Source organism: Lutra lutra, chromosome X (genome assembly GCF_902655055.1).
Source record: "Lutra lutra chromosome X, mLutLut1.2, whole genome shotgun sequence".
Taxonomy (NCBI): Eukaryota; Metazoa; Chordata; class Mammalia; order Carnivora; family Mustelidae; genus Lutra; species Lutra lutra.
The window spans coordinates 65,520,299-65,536,803 of NC_062296.1; the positions used below are offsets into that span (position 1 = coordinate 65,520,299).

General features: G+C 40.6%; 2 protein-coding genes across 2 annotated transcripts in view; one reads left to right on the forward strand and one right to left on the reverse strand.

Moving 5' to 3' along the window:
• Positions 1-14,882, reverse strand: part of TSPAN7 (tetraspanin 7) — a 121,635-nt gene extending 106,753 nt beyond the window's left edge. The window contains exon 1 of the mRNA XM_047716300.1: positions 14,738-14,882. Coding sequence (XP_047572256.1) covers positions 14,738-14,818 — 81 coding nt within the window. The 5' untranslated portion in view covers positions 14,819-14,882. The remainder of the gene's footprint in view (positions 1-14,737) is intronic.
• Positions 14,883-15,005: 123 nt separating this feature from the next.
• Positions 15,006-16,505, forward strand: part of LOC125092050 (ferritin light chain-like) — a 68,145-nt gene continuing 66,645 nt past the window's right edge. Inside the window, exon 1 of the mRNA XM_047716301.1 lies at positions 15,006-15,159. The gene's annotated coding sequence lies outside the window, so the exon portion shown is untranslated. The remainder of the gene's footprint in view (positions 15,160-16,505) is intronic.

Here is a 16,505-nt window from a genome sequence, read left to right on the forward strand (position 1 = left end):
TTATTGGATAGCGCATGGCTAGCTCTTTCAAGCCCCAAATTGGGAGGCTTGCTTTACTCCCACTCCTATATGCCCGTTTAAACTTTATTTCCTTTAAAATTTTACTTATTTATTTGACAGAGAGAGAGAATGAACACAACTAGGGGGAGCAGCAGGCTCTCCAAGGAGCAGGGAGCCCGATGCAGGGCTTGATCCCAGGACCCTGAGATCATGACCTGAGCCGAAGGCAAAGGCTTAACCCACTGAGCCACCCAGGCACTCCTCCTATTTAAACTTTAATTCTTGGGACGCCTGGGTGGCTCAGTTGGTTAAGCAGCTGCCTTCGGCTCAGGTCATGATCCCAGCGTCCTGGGATCGAGTCCCGCATCAGGCTCCTTGCTTGGCAGGGAGCCTGCTTCTCCCTCTGCCTCTGCCTGCCATTCTGTCTGCCTGTGCTCGCTCGCTCTCCTCTCTCTCTGACAAATAAATAAAAATCTAAAAAAAAAAAAAATAAATAAATAAATAAAAACTTTAATTCTTGAGGCTAAGGATTATTCCTTATACAGGTATCCCCTAGAGCAGGAGTCTGAAAACAATAGCCCATGGGTCAAATTGGGCTGCCCACCTCTTTTTGTAAATACAGTTGCGTTTGAAGATAGCTTCGCTTCTTTATTTACATTTGCCTATGCTGATTTCACATGACATGGCAAAGCTGAGTAGTTGCAAGTGGGACCATAAGGCCCACAAAGCCTAAAATATTTATTATCTGTTCTTTACAGAAATGGTTTGCTGATCTCTTTCCTAGAGCAGTGATTTCCAAAGTGTGGTCAATGGGCCAGCGCTGGTCAGCAAACTATTTTCAGTCCAAGATAAGAAGAAGCTTGCATCAGAATATAAATAATTTTCTTTTGTAATAGGACTTTCTTTATGAAGAAAATAGTATATTAGTTAACAGTCTGACACTATCCCCTTATCTCACCACAACCATTTTAATTGACTTTATTGTACCTTTTGCCATATAATTTAAAAACGTTTATAAGCAAAGACAATCTTTTTTTTAATTGCTTCTGAGTCCCCAGCTGGGTTAAGGCAGTCTAATTCATGTCGTGCATATTATCTCTGTATTTTCTTACAGGATAGGGCTTTGGTTTTGTATTTATGCATTTACACCAACTAGAAGTTTTAATATTATTTACGTAAGGGCTCCAGCTTTACTTTCTTCTGTATATCCATCCTCTCACTGCGATGAATGTTCTTTTTCATATCGTAAACCATATGCACTAGAATTTATTTTTGGATTTGCTATTGTTCCACTAACCTATTTGTCTATTTCTAAGTCAATAGGAGATTGAATCAATTAGTGACTTCCTAGCTGTATTAGTTATGTATTACCACAAATATAGAGGCGTCAAACAGCATACAATTATTACCTCATGGTTTCTGCAGTGTCAGGAGTCTGGGCACAGCTTAACTGGGTCTTCTGTTTCAGAGTCTCACAAAGCTTCCAAGGGGTCAGGTGGCTGTAGTTTCATCCAAGGCCTACATGGGGAAGGATCTGCTTCCAAGATCACTTGATCATTGGTGTCATTCTGTTGCTTGCAGGCTGTCAAACTGGGGGCCCCAGTTTCTTGCAGCCAGAGCTGCCCTTAGTCCCTTGCCATGTGGCCCGCTCCATAGGGCAGATCACAATATGGAAACTTACTTCTTCAAAGCCAGCCAGGGAAGGAGTCTCTCAGGAAGGCAAACATTACAGTCATATCTGATTAATCGTGAACATGTATTCACATGTGTCTGAACATCTTTGTTGTACTCAATTAGAAGCAAGTCATAGGTCCTGCTCAGACCCAAGCAGACGAGGTTACACAAGAACATGAGTACCAGGAAGTGGGGGTCATGGCAGCCATCGCATGGTCTGTCTGCCACAAGAGCACATTCTGATAACTGGTGGGGCACGTACTTCCTCCCCCCCCAATTTCTCTGGATTTTTCAGGCATTTGTTCTTCTATAAAAAACATTATTATTTTATCAAGTATCACCCCTACCCCTCAAAAAACATCCCGTTGGGATTCTATATGGAATGGCACTAAACACATTTTTAGAAAATCTGGTATTTTTAGGATATAAAATCTCCCCCACTCAAGTACACAGTGTCCTTTAATCTGGTTAGATCTTATTTTATGACCTTCAATAAAACTTTCATTTTCTTCATATAAGAGGCTTATCTTTCCTGTTAACATTTTTCTAAAGTAGTTATGGTATCTGTTGCTACTAAGAATGGAATTTTTCCTCTCTCTCCTTTTCTAAGACTTGTGCTAAAATAATGAAAAGCAAGTAATTTTTGTATTTTTATCTTGTATCCAATTGGCCATTTTACCAAATTCTTTTAGTAGGTTTTTTGTTTGTTTTGTTTTTATTTATTTTTTTTTAATCTAGAATCTATTGGGTTTCTTAGTGGATACAATTGTATCCACGAAAAGATCCAACATAAAGGGTGTTTTTTTTCTTTTATTACATTGGCTAGATAAACCAAAATCATAAATAATCATGGTAAAAAAGAATCCTTGTCTAGTCCCCAACTGACTCAAATGTTTTTAATATTTTACTATTTTTAAAACAAATATTTACTGTTGGTTTTAACATTTGTTGAGTGGAAATCATCTCTTCTAATAAAAGAATAATGGTAGATACTCTATGCTCAAGGAAGTGGCGCATAACTCCCCACTCCACAAGTGTGAGCTAGGCATAGTGACTTTCTTCCAAAAAGTACAGTATGGGAAGACGGAAAGAGACTAATTTTATTATCTCAGCCAGGTAATCAAGGTCAATATCAACAGCAATAAGTCATCTTGATAGTATGTACCCTTCATATGATGTCATGAAAATGGCACTTAACCTGTGTGGTCTTCTTTCCCAAAACACATAACCCTAGTAACCATGAGAAAAATAACAGACAAATCCCAAGAGAGGGCCACTGTACAAAGTATATGACCCCTATTCTTCAAAATTGTCAGTCATCAAAAATAAGGAAAGTCTGAGAAACTGTCACAGCCAAAAGAAGTCTAAATGTAATACTACTAAATGTAATACAGTAGCCTAAATTGGATATTAGGTAAAAACTCAGACAAATCTGAATGAAGTGTGGACTTTAGTTCATCATGTATCAATCCTGTTTCACTAACTGTAACAAATGTATGATAGTAATATAAGATGTTAATAATGGGAGAAAAACTGGTTACATGGTATATGGAAACTATGTACTATCTCCACAATTTTTCTGTAAATTTAAAACTGTTCTAAAATTAAAAGTTTATTGAAATATAATAAGGCAAGTCATCGATACTCCATTTCATTTTAAGTGACGGATTTATATTTATTTTTATCCTACTTAAGAATACTCTTATTTCAATGACAGAGCTAAACTCAGTGACCAAACTCATTTTATCTTTGGTTCTTATTCAAACCCTTTTGCAATCCCAGCTCTCTTTCATAGCAAACTATAAAATCCAAAATGTTAAGCCTTGATTTTCAGAATAGAAAGTATTGTGATCAATTTACTCATTTAACAAATAGACATAGTACCTCCCATGTGCAAAATATTAAGAAAAAAAGCAACACTCTACACCATAAGGAATAATGTTGCCAAAACATGCGTGTGTCACACTCTACGAAGCACTTGAATGTCATTTAACTTTCAAACACCTGACTAAGCGGGTAAGCATGGATCTCAATTCTGGAGAGGGAACAGAGGTTCAGAGACACTTAGGTAACTTGCCAAAGGTCACACAGCAAATGGTCCAAATCAAGACTTAACACAGGACTGATTTTGGATCCCCTACAAGAGAGGGCAATAGTTAAAAGAATACCAAGTGACTGATACAGTTTAGAATGTGAAACAGAAATCAAGTAAAGCGAGAAATCCTCAAAAGTTTCATCAGAAATAGAAAATGAACAGAAGAAGCGATGAGGAGGTGCAAGGAACATGTACCACACAGATCCCTATTATTGAGCTTTAGGTTCCTTTTCAATGCAATGCGGTCTACCTTTGGGAAGTCCTGGAACAATCCCCAGAAATCAGAAATTCTCAAATAATTGTTGTGGAATGATTAGAACAATTAACTGACCCAGGAATTCTGTATATCACCACGATGAGGTTTGGAGAATGGGAACTGAAGTGCAGAAGCAACTTCATTTCACGGAGAAGCAAGAATTGGTAGTCTCAGGCAAGAATAAAAGTCTCTGTATTTCTGGGGAAAGGAAAATTGATTATTCAATAGGCATGGTAACTAGTAAACCACCAGCACGCACTTTCAAACCTATTTGATCAATGGCAATTCACCTCAGTCTAATTGTCAATGACAACTCAACTTGCTTCGGGGAACATACTTCAGAAAGCCAATTACAATGACAGTCTCACAAATCCAAGGTCAACCAAGCAGCAGCAGACGCACTGCAGTGAACACACTTTTGAGAGTCAATCAACAACAGTCTCACCCAAATGGTTCTAAGGCCAAGGTCAACCACTCATGCCTCTATAATCAAAGCAACCTCCAAACAGGACCACACTTCCCAAAAAGATCAGAAATCTACTTTACTCATAAATTTCTCTCTCTCCTATTTTGCTTTTTGTTTTATATATTGGATAATAGTTGAATCTTTTGACAGAGGGCAAACCATGACTCTTCTTAACTTCTTTTAAGTGCAACCGTGAGCAGAAATAGATTCACCCTGGAGAAAAGAAACTGCGCCAAACTCCAAGAGTTCAGTTGGAGACACTTACAAGAGACCAGTTCAGTGGGTAAGAAAAACACTAGATGGGCTACATCTTGCTTGTGGAATCTTCTCAAACTAGCTTTATGGTACCACAGATCACATCACAGGAAAGCATTCATATGGTAAGAATTTATTTAAAACAAACTGCAACACAGACCACAGAATCACAGCCCAGGAATCAGAATCACCTTGTGAACGGTTTAAAAAAAAAAAAAAATACGTACCCAGGCTGTTCTCCAGATCAATTAAAATAAAAACTTCAGGAGATAGGACCACACATCTTTTAAAAGTCCCTTAGTGATTCTGATGAGTATGCCTATAGTTAGAAATGACTAGCAAGTCTTTTTGCTAATTAATACAGCAAGGTCTCCCACGAGTGACAAGGACACTTTGATTTACTAAGAGACATTGGAAACCTAGCTTCAGATTTGGAGCAAAGCAGAACAAATCAATAAGCCAACACTAGATACTCAGCAGCTAGATATCTATTGCCTAGCAATCTCCAGACCCAGGAGACTCAAGGTGAACCAGGCCTACTATGATATACTGAGTTCTCTTGGAATCAATGGTTCTCAGTCTTGCTTGATTAGCTGAAGCCCCTGGGAGATCATTTAAAAGACAGAAATGCTGGTACCCAACTCCAGACCAACTGATTCAGAATCTCTTAGAGTGGAGCCTAAGCATGTATTTTAGGTCTCCTTAGGCAATCCTGCCAGGCACACAGGGCTGAGAATCACTAGACTGCTCAATAAGTACCTGTACCTGATCTATTCCATCTTCCAGTAAAAGGCACCTGGAGTTTCTCCTAAAAGAGATGGTGAAAACACCCCCTATGTCTTACAGAACACACTAAGAAAAATCTTCCACAATAGAACTGTGATTCTCGATTCTACCACCAAACCATATAACCTGCTTTTATGTTCAACTGATCAAATAATGAAAAGGGAAAACAAAGAAAAACCCTCTATCTTTTCCCCTTATGTCTTTTTCTTGATGAATATTGGAGCTCTATATAAAAGAGGCCAAAAATGTTGAGACAAGAATGAAAAGACTTCTGTTGCAGCAAGAGGGAATAATCGCCAAAAAAGGAAATTTTTTAAAAATATTTATTTATTTTAGAGGTGAGGGGAGCATCTTAAGCTGACTCCATGCTGAGCAAGGAGCTTGGGTTGGGGCTCAATCTCAACCCCAAGATCATGACCTGAGCCAAAACCAAGAGTCAAACACTTAAGCGTCTGTGTCACCCAAGCACCCCTGCCCCCAAAAAGAAATTTAAGAGCAGTAATCCAACGATCTTCTTGCCATGAGGAGAGAACCCAAATCAGAGGCTGCTGTAATGGGAACAAGGAAGGAAAAGACAAATGAATATATTTTAAAATGTGCTTCAGATTGGTTTAGCAGTGCATTAGTCACTCATGTCAAGGGTTTAATACATTTGAACAAAGAAATGCAGTCAGAGATGATTTTCAATTCTCAGCCCCTTCTGAGGTGCTTACTTCAAAGAGTATATAATGCTGAACAGTCAATGAATCATAAGCAACGTAGCTCATGGTAGGGTCAAATCAAGAACTCTAGCTATAATTAAAATTGAGGAAAGTATTTCATTCTAATTGGACAAAAATTCAGCTAGTTTCCAAGCAACTACTAAGTAGAAAAGACTTAATGTTCCCCAAATGCTATAAAAGGTAGTGCACATATCCTAACTACATATTGCATATGGGAAGTAAAGTTGATTAAAAAAAGACTGTTCAGATTACAATGTACAAGTCCTATAATAAACATGAAGGGTTATCATTGTAGAAACACAAAAAGAGCAGAGCAATAACCCGTTTAACATCCTACTTTGAACTCTGGTGCTTCCACATTAAATTAATACAGCAAGGTCTGAATTAGGTCAGAAGGCACATGGGCCTTCACCTGGTGGGAAGAAATTAGAAGAGCAAAAAAAGCAGCAGCAACCTTCAGAGCTTCATTCTCATTTATCCAACTCTGGTCCCTGATGGCCATGTGGCCTTAAAGAGGCTGTGCCTTAGTTAGACTGCTCCAACCTAGAACACTCCCCTTGACATCCAAAAGCTTTTTAAAAATTGAAAAGTAGACACCAATATCTATTACAACAACCCAGCTATTGCCATTGTAGGTGCTCTAGTCAATCACTCACAAACAACTATGTATTTAATTAGTTGCATGCAATGAAAAGATACAAATATAAAGGACTTTCAGTTAAAGATGATGGATTGAACACATCCATTTACCTTGGCTATCTCCCAAAACTCCACTGAAATGACACTAAAAGGATCTTTAAAACCCACAATAACAGAATGGAAGAGGAGACAAATGCAGTGACACTTTGGAAGCTGAGCCAGATCTTAAGGCAGCTATGAGAAAAGCCAAGAATGAAATATTTGCATGCAAGCACTCTCAAAAGGCAGCTTCATGCACACCTGGAACTGGGGATGGAAAAAAGACTAAAATAAGGAGGAGCTGGTTTAAAAAAATATATATTTTTTAGACAAGTAATTAGATCCCCTCCATCTTCTGTCTCTGGCCTTTCCCCATTCCAGCATAGGCTTGGATTTATTTTCTAGGGTGGAACTAAGAAACAAAAGCACAGTGGACATAGATTCTATAACTCAAATAGAAGCTTAACAAAGGTTTATATATTGCACGTGAAGACATCCAAATTCCTAAATGTTTTTGTTCAAAGAGAGGATTAGAAGATGCTTTTGTAGGAAATCTGATCAGACCAAGGGAAAAGACTTAAAAATACTGACCTTGGTTCCAAAACTCAATTGTCAAGCCAAATTACCCAACTTAAATTCAACAAACTCCCACTTCATATGCTAGGAGCTTCCAATCAGCCTTTTCATGCTCTACTCTTAAACAAGTACAGAACAAAGACCAAAAGTTGATCAGAAATTGGAAGTAATACTCCAGAAAACAGAGATGTTTGAAGGAAACAATACAGAAAAAGCAAACTTAAAATCATTAATATTGCCAGATGGATTATAAAAAGAAATAACATTTTTCAAACAAGAGGCTAGGAAAAGGAATATCCAGAACTCAAGGAGGAGCTCCTAGAAATCAACATATGAAACAAATGACAAATGCAAGACCAGGCAAAATCAAGTGTGAGAGATGTCCCATAAAGTAGAGCCAAAAATATGAAGAGGTAGGGGCACCTGGCTGGCTCAGTCGGTGGACTACATGATCCTTGATGTTGGGGTTGTGAGTCTGAGCCCCATGGTGGGTATAGAGATTACTTAAAAATAAAATTTTAAGTAAAAGACAAAGAGGTAAAAAATAGGAAAGAAAATTAGAGAATCTAAGAGGTGAAATATTGAAAGGGAGAATAGGAAAAATGAAAGGAAAGTAATAAAAAAAATTTCAAGAAAACTTGCCCAAACTGAAAGACCTCAGTACCAGATTGAAAGGCTCTACAGGAAAGAAATACAAATAAACATATAACAAGACATATTCTGATGCAATTTCAGAGCACCAACAACGAGTTTCCAAAAGCTTTCAGAGAAGGAAAAGCAGAATTTAAGTAGAATTAGAATAAGATTTGATTTCTCAGCGGTAACAAGAGCAAGAACACTGGGAGGAGGGGAGAAGACAGCAACATTTTGAGGGTAAATGATTTACAGCTAGAATTCTATACTCAGCCAAACTATCAAATTAAGTACAAGAGCAACATAAGATTTTCACACCTGCAAGACCTCAAAATATTAACCTACCATGCATTCTTTTCCAGTAAGTTACTAGAAGATTTGCTCCACCAAAATGAAAGAACAAACCAAGAAAGAGAAAAACAGGATATATAGGAAATTAAGGATCCAACATAAAAGGAGACCGGATTCCCCAGGATGATGGTAGAGATTAAAATGATGTTGGCTCTTTCAAAGGGCCAGGGAACACTAGTCCAAATTGAAGGACAGAATGCTCTAGAAGAAAATGTCTCCAATGGGAACAGATAGGATTCATGAAGTGTTTGAATATACGAAATGAAGATACACAGCTCTTGGGGAAAGTGGGAGGATAAATTAGGGGCAAACATGGAAAAGGACATAAGCAAAGGATATAAAACGAGGCAATTTTTAACTCCAGGGAAAACAAAAAGCTGTGCAAGCAATCATAATATACACACTAAGTGGCTCAGCTGTGAGTAGGCTTACCTAGTGAGTAGGCTTATAGTAATGTAACCACTGGTGCTCTAACCAGAATGATATATGGTAATAATCAATGATATATTGGGGTCTACCCCAATATGGAAAGGATGTGAGAGAGCTAAATCTTCATCTTCCATAGGGGGAAGACAATATATAATACCTAATACCAAAAAGCTGAGAAGTAGTAGAATGAGGGCATTACTTAAAAATGAAGCAGTACCTAGCAAAAGTTGGTAAACATTCTATTGAGACACCTGGCATATAAAAACCATTTAATGAATGTTTACTGAGTTACCATGATATGTAAAATAGTTAGCCTAAGCTTTAGTGTGTGCCAAGATTCAAACACTTGGTAAATGTTGGGGAATGCTCTTTAAGATATTTGTCTTCTCTATTTAACCCAAGGAACTAAACTTTCTGGATAACAAAAGAAAAAAGAAAAACATTTTGACTATTATTCTTTTAAATCCTCCCCAAGAAAGGCTGATGATGCTTACTAAATGAAAAAAACAATCACTCATATTTTGCAATAGAATTTGATAGCACTAGTGATGATCTAATTAGGTTCTTGGATATTCAAAGAAGAAATCAAATCCAATATATGCTGGAATGAAGCAAAGGATATTTCTCTTCACACATTATTTAGTGGATTTAGATGCAATTAATTTAGAATTCACATGAGTGTCTAAAATCCATTACAAATTACAAATCAAAACAGAATTTACCTAATAAGTGGCATATTTATAAAGCTGTCCTGCTTGTTGTTGAAATAATTATATTTGTTGTGAAGAACAGATATTTTGCTTTGTATTAGGATAAAATAGATATCTTTTTTATTCAAGTTTAACAAATTAAATTCCAATTCCAGCTTTAGATTTTAGATAACTAAAAAGTCTGGCAAACTAGCTGATCATAAAAATATAGTAACTGAACTACCATTAGGATAAGCAATTCTTTATAAAGTCCTCTATCCCACGTTTGTATACACCAATGTCAGGAACACATATATTAGTCACCACAAATAGACTGAAAAGAACACTGTTTTTAAAAGCCTCCCGATTAAGGTAAATTGAAATAAATAAATGAGCCCAAGAGTAGTCAATAAAATTTCCTTTATTCATTCATTCATTAGTAAATACTTCCTGGGTAAACCTATTAAGTGCCAGGCACTGTTTGCTAGTCTTTGAAGCATAGGATATCTTACTCCTAGGTGTGTGTTTTTTTTTTCTCCTCTTCTATAAATCTGAAAATGAAACACATAAATCAGGGAAAACAAAGGATCCATTTACCTAGCATTCAGGCAATGTCACGTACTGGAAGACAAATCATCTTATCCATTTAGACACGATTATATAAAGAACTACCTACCTTTCATCTTCAAAGAAGAATTACAGTACACCACAGAGATTGTTTTTCTTCTCACTTGGGATTGTGTTCAGTATTCTCTGGTATGGTGGTTGCAAACACCAGTAAACATGGTTTTTAAAACACTTAGTTTTGCATAAGACTCTATTTTTCTGGGGCGCCTGGGTGGCTCAGTGGGTTAAGCCGCTGCCTTCGGCTCAGGTCACGATCCCAGGTCCTAGGTTCAAGCCTAGGCTTTCTGCTCAGCGGGGAGCCTGCTTCCTCCTCTCTCTCTGCCTGCCTCTCTGCCTACTTGTGATTTCTCTCTGTTAAATAAATAAATAAAATCTTTAAAAAAAAAAAAAGACTCTATTTTTCTTCATAAGATTATGTCAAGTCTGATAGTGTAGACGTTGCTGGCACTGTTGACATAAGGAGCCAGAAAATCTTTGCTGTGAGGACCTGTCCTATGCTTTATAGGTCGTTTAGCAGCACCTGTGGCCTCTACCACCTAGATGCCAATAGCACTCTATCCCCAGCTGGGACTCAAAAGGTCTCCAGACATCACCAAATGTCAGGAGATGGGTAGGCAATAAGGTCACCTGTTGAGAACCACTGCTTTAGCTGAACACCTGGGAAGGGGAGAGTGATTGTAGACAGAAGAGGAGACCAGATAAAACAAAGGTCTATTCGCTAACATTAGGCTTCTGCTTTAGCCAATGCTCAGGTACATCCACCTCTTGATGTTACTGGTCTACCACCATTTTAAGCTCAAATGTCTTCTGGTCCTAAGTCTAAACTGAAGGAAGGGAAGAGAGGTAGTCCTGTTAAAACAATGCACGAAGAACGCAAAGGAAACAATTCTGTTTAATTTTCCCTCCATCTTCCACTTAAAATAACACCAAGGTCACCTTTTTTGTTAATTACCTAACTTAACCCCAGAAGTTTTGACAGATATTAGAGTACCTATGTGCCAGACATAGTTCTAGGTGCTAGAAAAAGAAATTCCTCAACTGTATTTACTGAATTGATAAATCACTCTAATAAATGGCATTTTCTTCATGATCCTGGGTTTGGCAACAGATTCCTAGATATGACACTAAAAACATAAGCAACACAAGAAAAATAGGTAAACTGGACTTTATCAAAATAAACTTTTATACTTCAAAAGACAACATCAAGAAAGTGAAAAGGCAACACACAGGAGAAAATATTTGCAAATGATATATCCAATAAGAATCTTGAATCAAGAATATATAAAGGACACTTGCAACTCAATAATAAATAACCCAAGTAAAAAATGAGCAAAGGCTATCAATAAACATTTCTACAAGAAAGATATACAAATGACCAAGAAGCACATAAAAAGATGCTCAACATCATTAATCACCAGGAAAATTCAACTCAAAACCACAATAAGACACCTATGCGGATGATCAGAATCACAGTCATATACTAACAAATGTTGGCAACAATGTGGGAAAATCAAAACCCCCATACACGGCTGGGTTGGGGGAGGTAATAAAAGATGGTGCAGTCACTATGGAAAACACTATGGCAGGTCTTCAAAAAATTAAACATAGAGTTAATATATGCCCCAGCAATTCCCTGCAAACTGAAAATACACTTTCACACAAGCACTTGTACACGAACATTTATAGCAGCATTATTCACAATATCCAAAAGGTAGGAACAACTCTAATGCCCATCAATGGACAAACAGATGAAGGAAATGTGATACAGTCATACAACAGAGTATTATTTGGCAATAAAAAGGAACATGGAGGGGTCTTGAAAATATTACATTAAGTGGAAGAAACCATTCACAAAAGACCACATACTACATGATTTATATGAAATGTCCAGAACAGGGAAATCTACAGAGACAGAAAGTAGATTAGTGATTGCTTAGGGAGTGGAGAGTGGGGTATGATAGCTAAATGGTATGGAGTTTCCTTTTTAGGTAATGAAAATATTCTAAAATTGACGAGGGTGACGGTTGCTCGTATCTGTGAATATACTAAAAACCACTGAATAGTACATTCTTCAAAGTATGAATTATATGGTATATGAATTATATTTCAGTGAAGTTGTTAAAAAAAGAAAAAAGCAACCAGCATTTAAAGTACAATAGAGGGGCGCCTGGGGGGCTCAGGTCTTGATCCCAGGATCCTGGGACGCAGCACAGCCTCAGCCTGTGCTCAGCAGGAAGCCTGCTTCTCCCTGCTTGTGTTCCCTCTCTTGCTGTCTCTGTCAAATAAATAAAATCTTTTTTTTTAAAGTACAATGGAAAACAGGACATTTGGACAACACTTTATTAATGAGAATATCTTATTTAAAATACCCTCGAATCTGGAGAGATCTCATTCCTTTGGTTGTGAAATGATTATTGAATGCTAAACTGCTGAAAATGCTCCAGGTCAACATTTTATTTAAATTATAAAAAGCTTAGAACACAGGCATCAAGAACTTCAGAGGACATAAAATGCAGTGCTTGTTTAAGATGTATTAGGGGACATTAAGTAATTATATGCACCGGGTGAGGGCGGAGGTAAGCAAGAAGAGCTAAAGAGATGAGATGAAAAGCCTCTGCCTGAAGACTCCCTTCTTCACCAGCCTGCAGTGATGCTATAAGAACAACACTCCACATATACTGTAAATCTTATTTTTCAGGAAGCTAAAAATAATCACCCATATGATTTACTCCAGTAACAAATAGGAAGTCAAGTAAATACTAAAATGCCATACAGAGATTTAAGGAAATAAATTAAAAAAAACTCAACCAGTTCCCAAGAATGGCTACTGGAAAGTTTCGGCAAAAAATGTTCAACCTGTGTCGTTTTCAATCCAAATAAAGTCCGTTTCTGTGTCTGCCTTGGGTGATATACTCAATTAATCTAATCCTATCTCACTGCAGAGCTCTTGGAATATCTGGTCCCCAGAGCCCACAGTCCCCCCCGACCTGAAGAATCACCAACACCAGTGACAAGGAAATGCCAGTGAGGGGGGGGTGTGCGTGCAGTAGAGATTTTTTTTTCATCCTTAATCAATCTCAGCTCCTGTCTTGGTCATTACAAACAGCTGGTCATCATTTCAAACAGCCTAGTTCACCATCAACCCAGGTCTGGGTTCCTCACACAGTGCTGTGCTCGGTTTCAAGCCAAAATTAGGCCTCATGGGGGGGGGGTGGCACAGACAAAAACAACCAAAGGAGGGATTCGCTTTTTCTACAGAGCCTCAGGTTTCAAAATGACTGCCTTGAAAGGTGAAATGACCCAAATTATTGTGTGTGTGATGGGGGGGGGGGGGGGGGGTTGATAACAGACATTCTCCTGCAAGGTAGCTGTGGCTTGGTGTGGAAATGGGGAACTTGGGTAGGGGGTTTCTACATGGAAAGAGAAACAACAGGAAACAGTCTTTAGGTATCACCCATCCCTCCAAGTGAATCACTGCAGTGTCAGCCCTGCACTGATTCCACGAATTGCCAAACAGGATGAGGTAAGGCACAAGCCTTGCCCCCCCCCTCCAGCTACCCCCGCGCACAGAAGGGCGCATCCCTCCGCGAGGTGCACCACGCAGCCCCCCGAGGCCTCAGCTGAGGGGTTGACGTCACCCTTCTGCATTGAGCTTCAAGGACTGGGAACAGCACTGGTTAGATGGGGAGTAGAGTTGGGGCGCTATTGCTGTCACCAAGTGGCGGGGGTCTTCCCCCAGGACTCTGCGGATTGGGTTCGTGCAATAACAGACCAGATGAAGAGCCAAGGGGTGGAGGGGAGTGGGAAAAGGGTCATAAGACCCACCACCTGGGTCCCTGGGGAAGCTCAAAGATGCCCCTAGTTTATGTAAGACCCTTTCCCTCCAGTGCGTCTCCGCGCGACGGCAGCTCCCTCCCCCCCACCCCCCCCCCCCCATCAGTGCGCTTGGGAGGCTCTGGTCGCCCTTGCCCAGCCAGGCAGGCAGGCACAGGGCTCCTGGCACCTCCCTCTCGCAGCCCCGCGGGGTTGGGAATAACCGGGAATCTGGGATCAAACCCAGTGCTCCCGCGCCCTTCTCCCAGCCGGGTTAGCTCCTAGAGGCACCGCGAACAGGCTGGTAAGGGAGGTCGGGGAGGGGTGTCCAGAGAGTGAAACAGAGGAATAAACCCGCAACTTTCCCTAGAGGCTGACCCTATCCCGCGAGCTTAAAAAAAATAAATCAGTGCATTAAAACAAATTTGGGAAAGGTCGACATCCTGCAGTCACCGCCACCATGCAGCCCCTTGCAGGCTGCACCGGGTGGGGTCTAGAGTCTGAGCAACCCCAAGCTTGCACCCCGCCATCCTGCAGCCCCAGCCCAGCCCCCTGAGCCTATCTCCTTAAGGAGGGAACCGAGATGAGATTTTTGGTTTGGGTTTTTTGCCCCTTCTTCCTTTCTCCGAGCATCACTAAGGGACTGACGGCTGGAGGCCCGGCCACCCGCCCGGCGTGGCCACTCACCCAGAAGACGAAGGAGTAGATGATGAGGAGGGTTTTGAGACAGGTTATCACAGGTTTGGTCTCCATTCTCCTCGATGCCATACTACAGAGCTCCGGCGGCGGCGGCGGCGGCGGCGGGCGGCGGGCGGGCGCGCGGGGGGGGGGAGGAGGCGGGGCGGGGCGGGGCGGGAGCGCGTGCCGCGAGAGGCCCCGTGCGCGCGCAGACGAGGCGGTGCGCGTGCGTGAGCGCGCACTCCGCAGGGCACCGATTTAAGGAGTCGGGCGGGCAGCGACTGCGCATGCTGAGAAGGCCGCCCGCGCCGGCACGCCCGCGCAGGCTCAGACCCCCAGGCCAACAGCCGGGCAGGGCCGCGGGGAGGGAGTGGAAGAGCCTGGGGCGGGGTCGGAGGTCAGCTCAGCCTCTTCCAGGCGGCCCTTGGCACGTAAGTTTCTGCTTGATGCACAGTAGGGCTTTACATTTGCAGGGCTGTCTGCGCCTGGCGACAGGAGCTTTAATTGGTATCCCCGAAAAGCAGTCACGTTTCTGCATTTAGGCGTCCCACCAGGCCTTCTCAGATGGAAGTGGCCCAGTAGTCGTGTCCTTGGAACCAGCCGGCCTTGTCTGTGCCAGGAACAGACTGTGACAGGTGGCCGGCGACACAGCTGGAGGGATGGTCAGGAACCTGGGAGCTCAGACACCCCAAACCCTTGCCACGGGAGGAACGCCATTTTTTTAGAGGTCCTCACATTTTGAAATGATGCCGAACGACCTGTTTCTGTATGAAGGTACCATTCTTTCTGCACGTAAAATGTTTAGCAGATAACAGAAAAAATGTTTAGAGTGCCTGAGACCCATTTCTCCCAACCTAACAAGTTCAAACCACCTCACAGCCAGGAAAGAGCGAGCTGTATGGAGGCCAAAAAATAATGTTCAAAAACATTTCGGAAGTTCCTCAAGAAGCCAAACAGATACCATATGACCCAGCAATTCTCCTAGACGTACTCCCAAGAGATTTGAAAACATGTTCACACAAAAGCTTGTACAGGAATGTCCATAGCATTATTTATCGTAGCCCAAAAGCAGGAACAACTTTAATGTTCCATCAGTTATGCATGGATAAACCTAATGTAGTAAATCCCTACAAAGGAAAATTATTTGGCCACAGAAAGGAATGAAGTATTTATACATGCTGCATGTACGAACCTTGAAAATCTGAGTGAATGAAGTGACCTAGACACAAAAGACCAGTGTTGAATGATCCATTTATAAGCAACATCCAGAATAGAGAGATCCACAGAGACAGAAATTGAGGTTACAGGGGAAGGGGTGGCAGGAATGACTGTTAGGAGTGACTGTTAATGAGTAGGGGGTTTCTTTTTGGAGTGACAAAAATATTCTGGAATCTGATGTGGTAATGGTTGCACAGTTTTGTGAACCTACTAAAAACCACTGAATTGGACACTTTAGAAGGGCGGCTCTTATGACATGTGAATTATATCCCAATAAAAGAATAATGTACACTCCACCCAGATTTCCTGTGGCTGGTTTGTAGAGGAACACACAGTACAGATTCTCTGAGATATTTAGCTTGATTCCTGAGAGTTTCTGCTGTCAAAATAGCAACACTATCACAGGCTAACTCTATCGTGGATGATGTTAAGGACACCTTTTGTGAAAGAGTAAAAAAAAACAGCCAATAGTCTTGAGGAAAGCCTGCCAAGGGCAGTTGTTGCAGGAGTAATTATTACCTCCAGTAAGTTGTATGTGGTCCCAGGTCAGTGAGGTCAT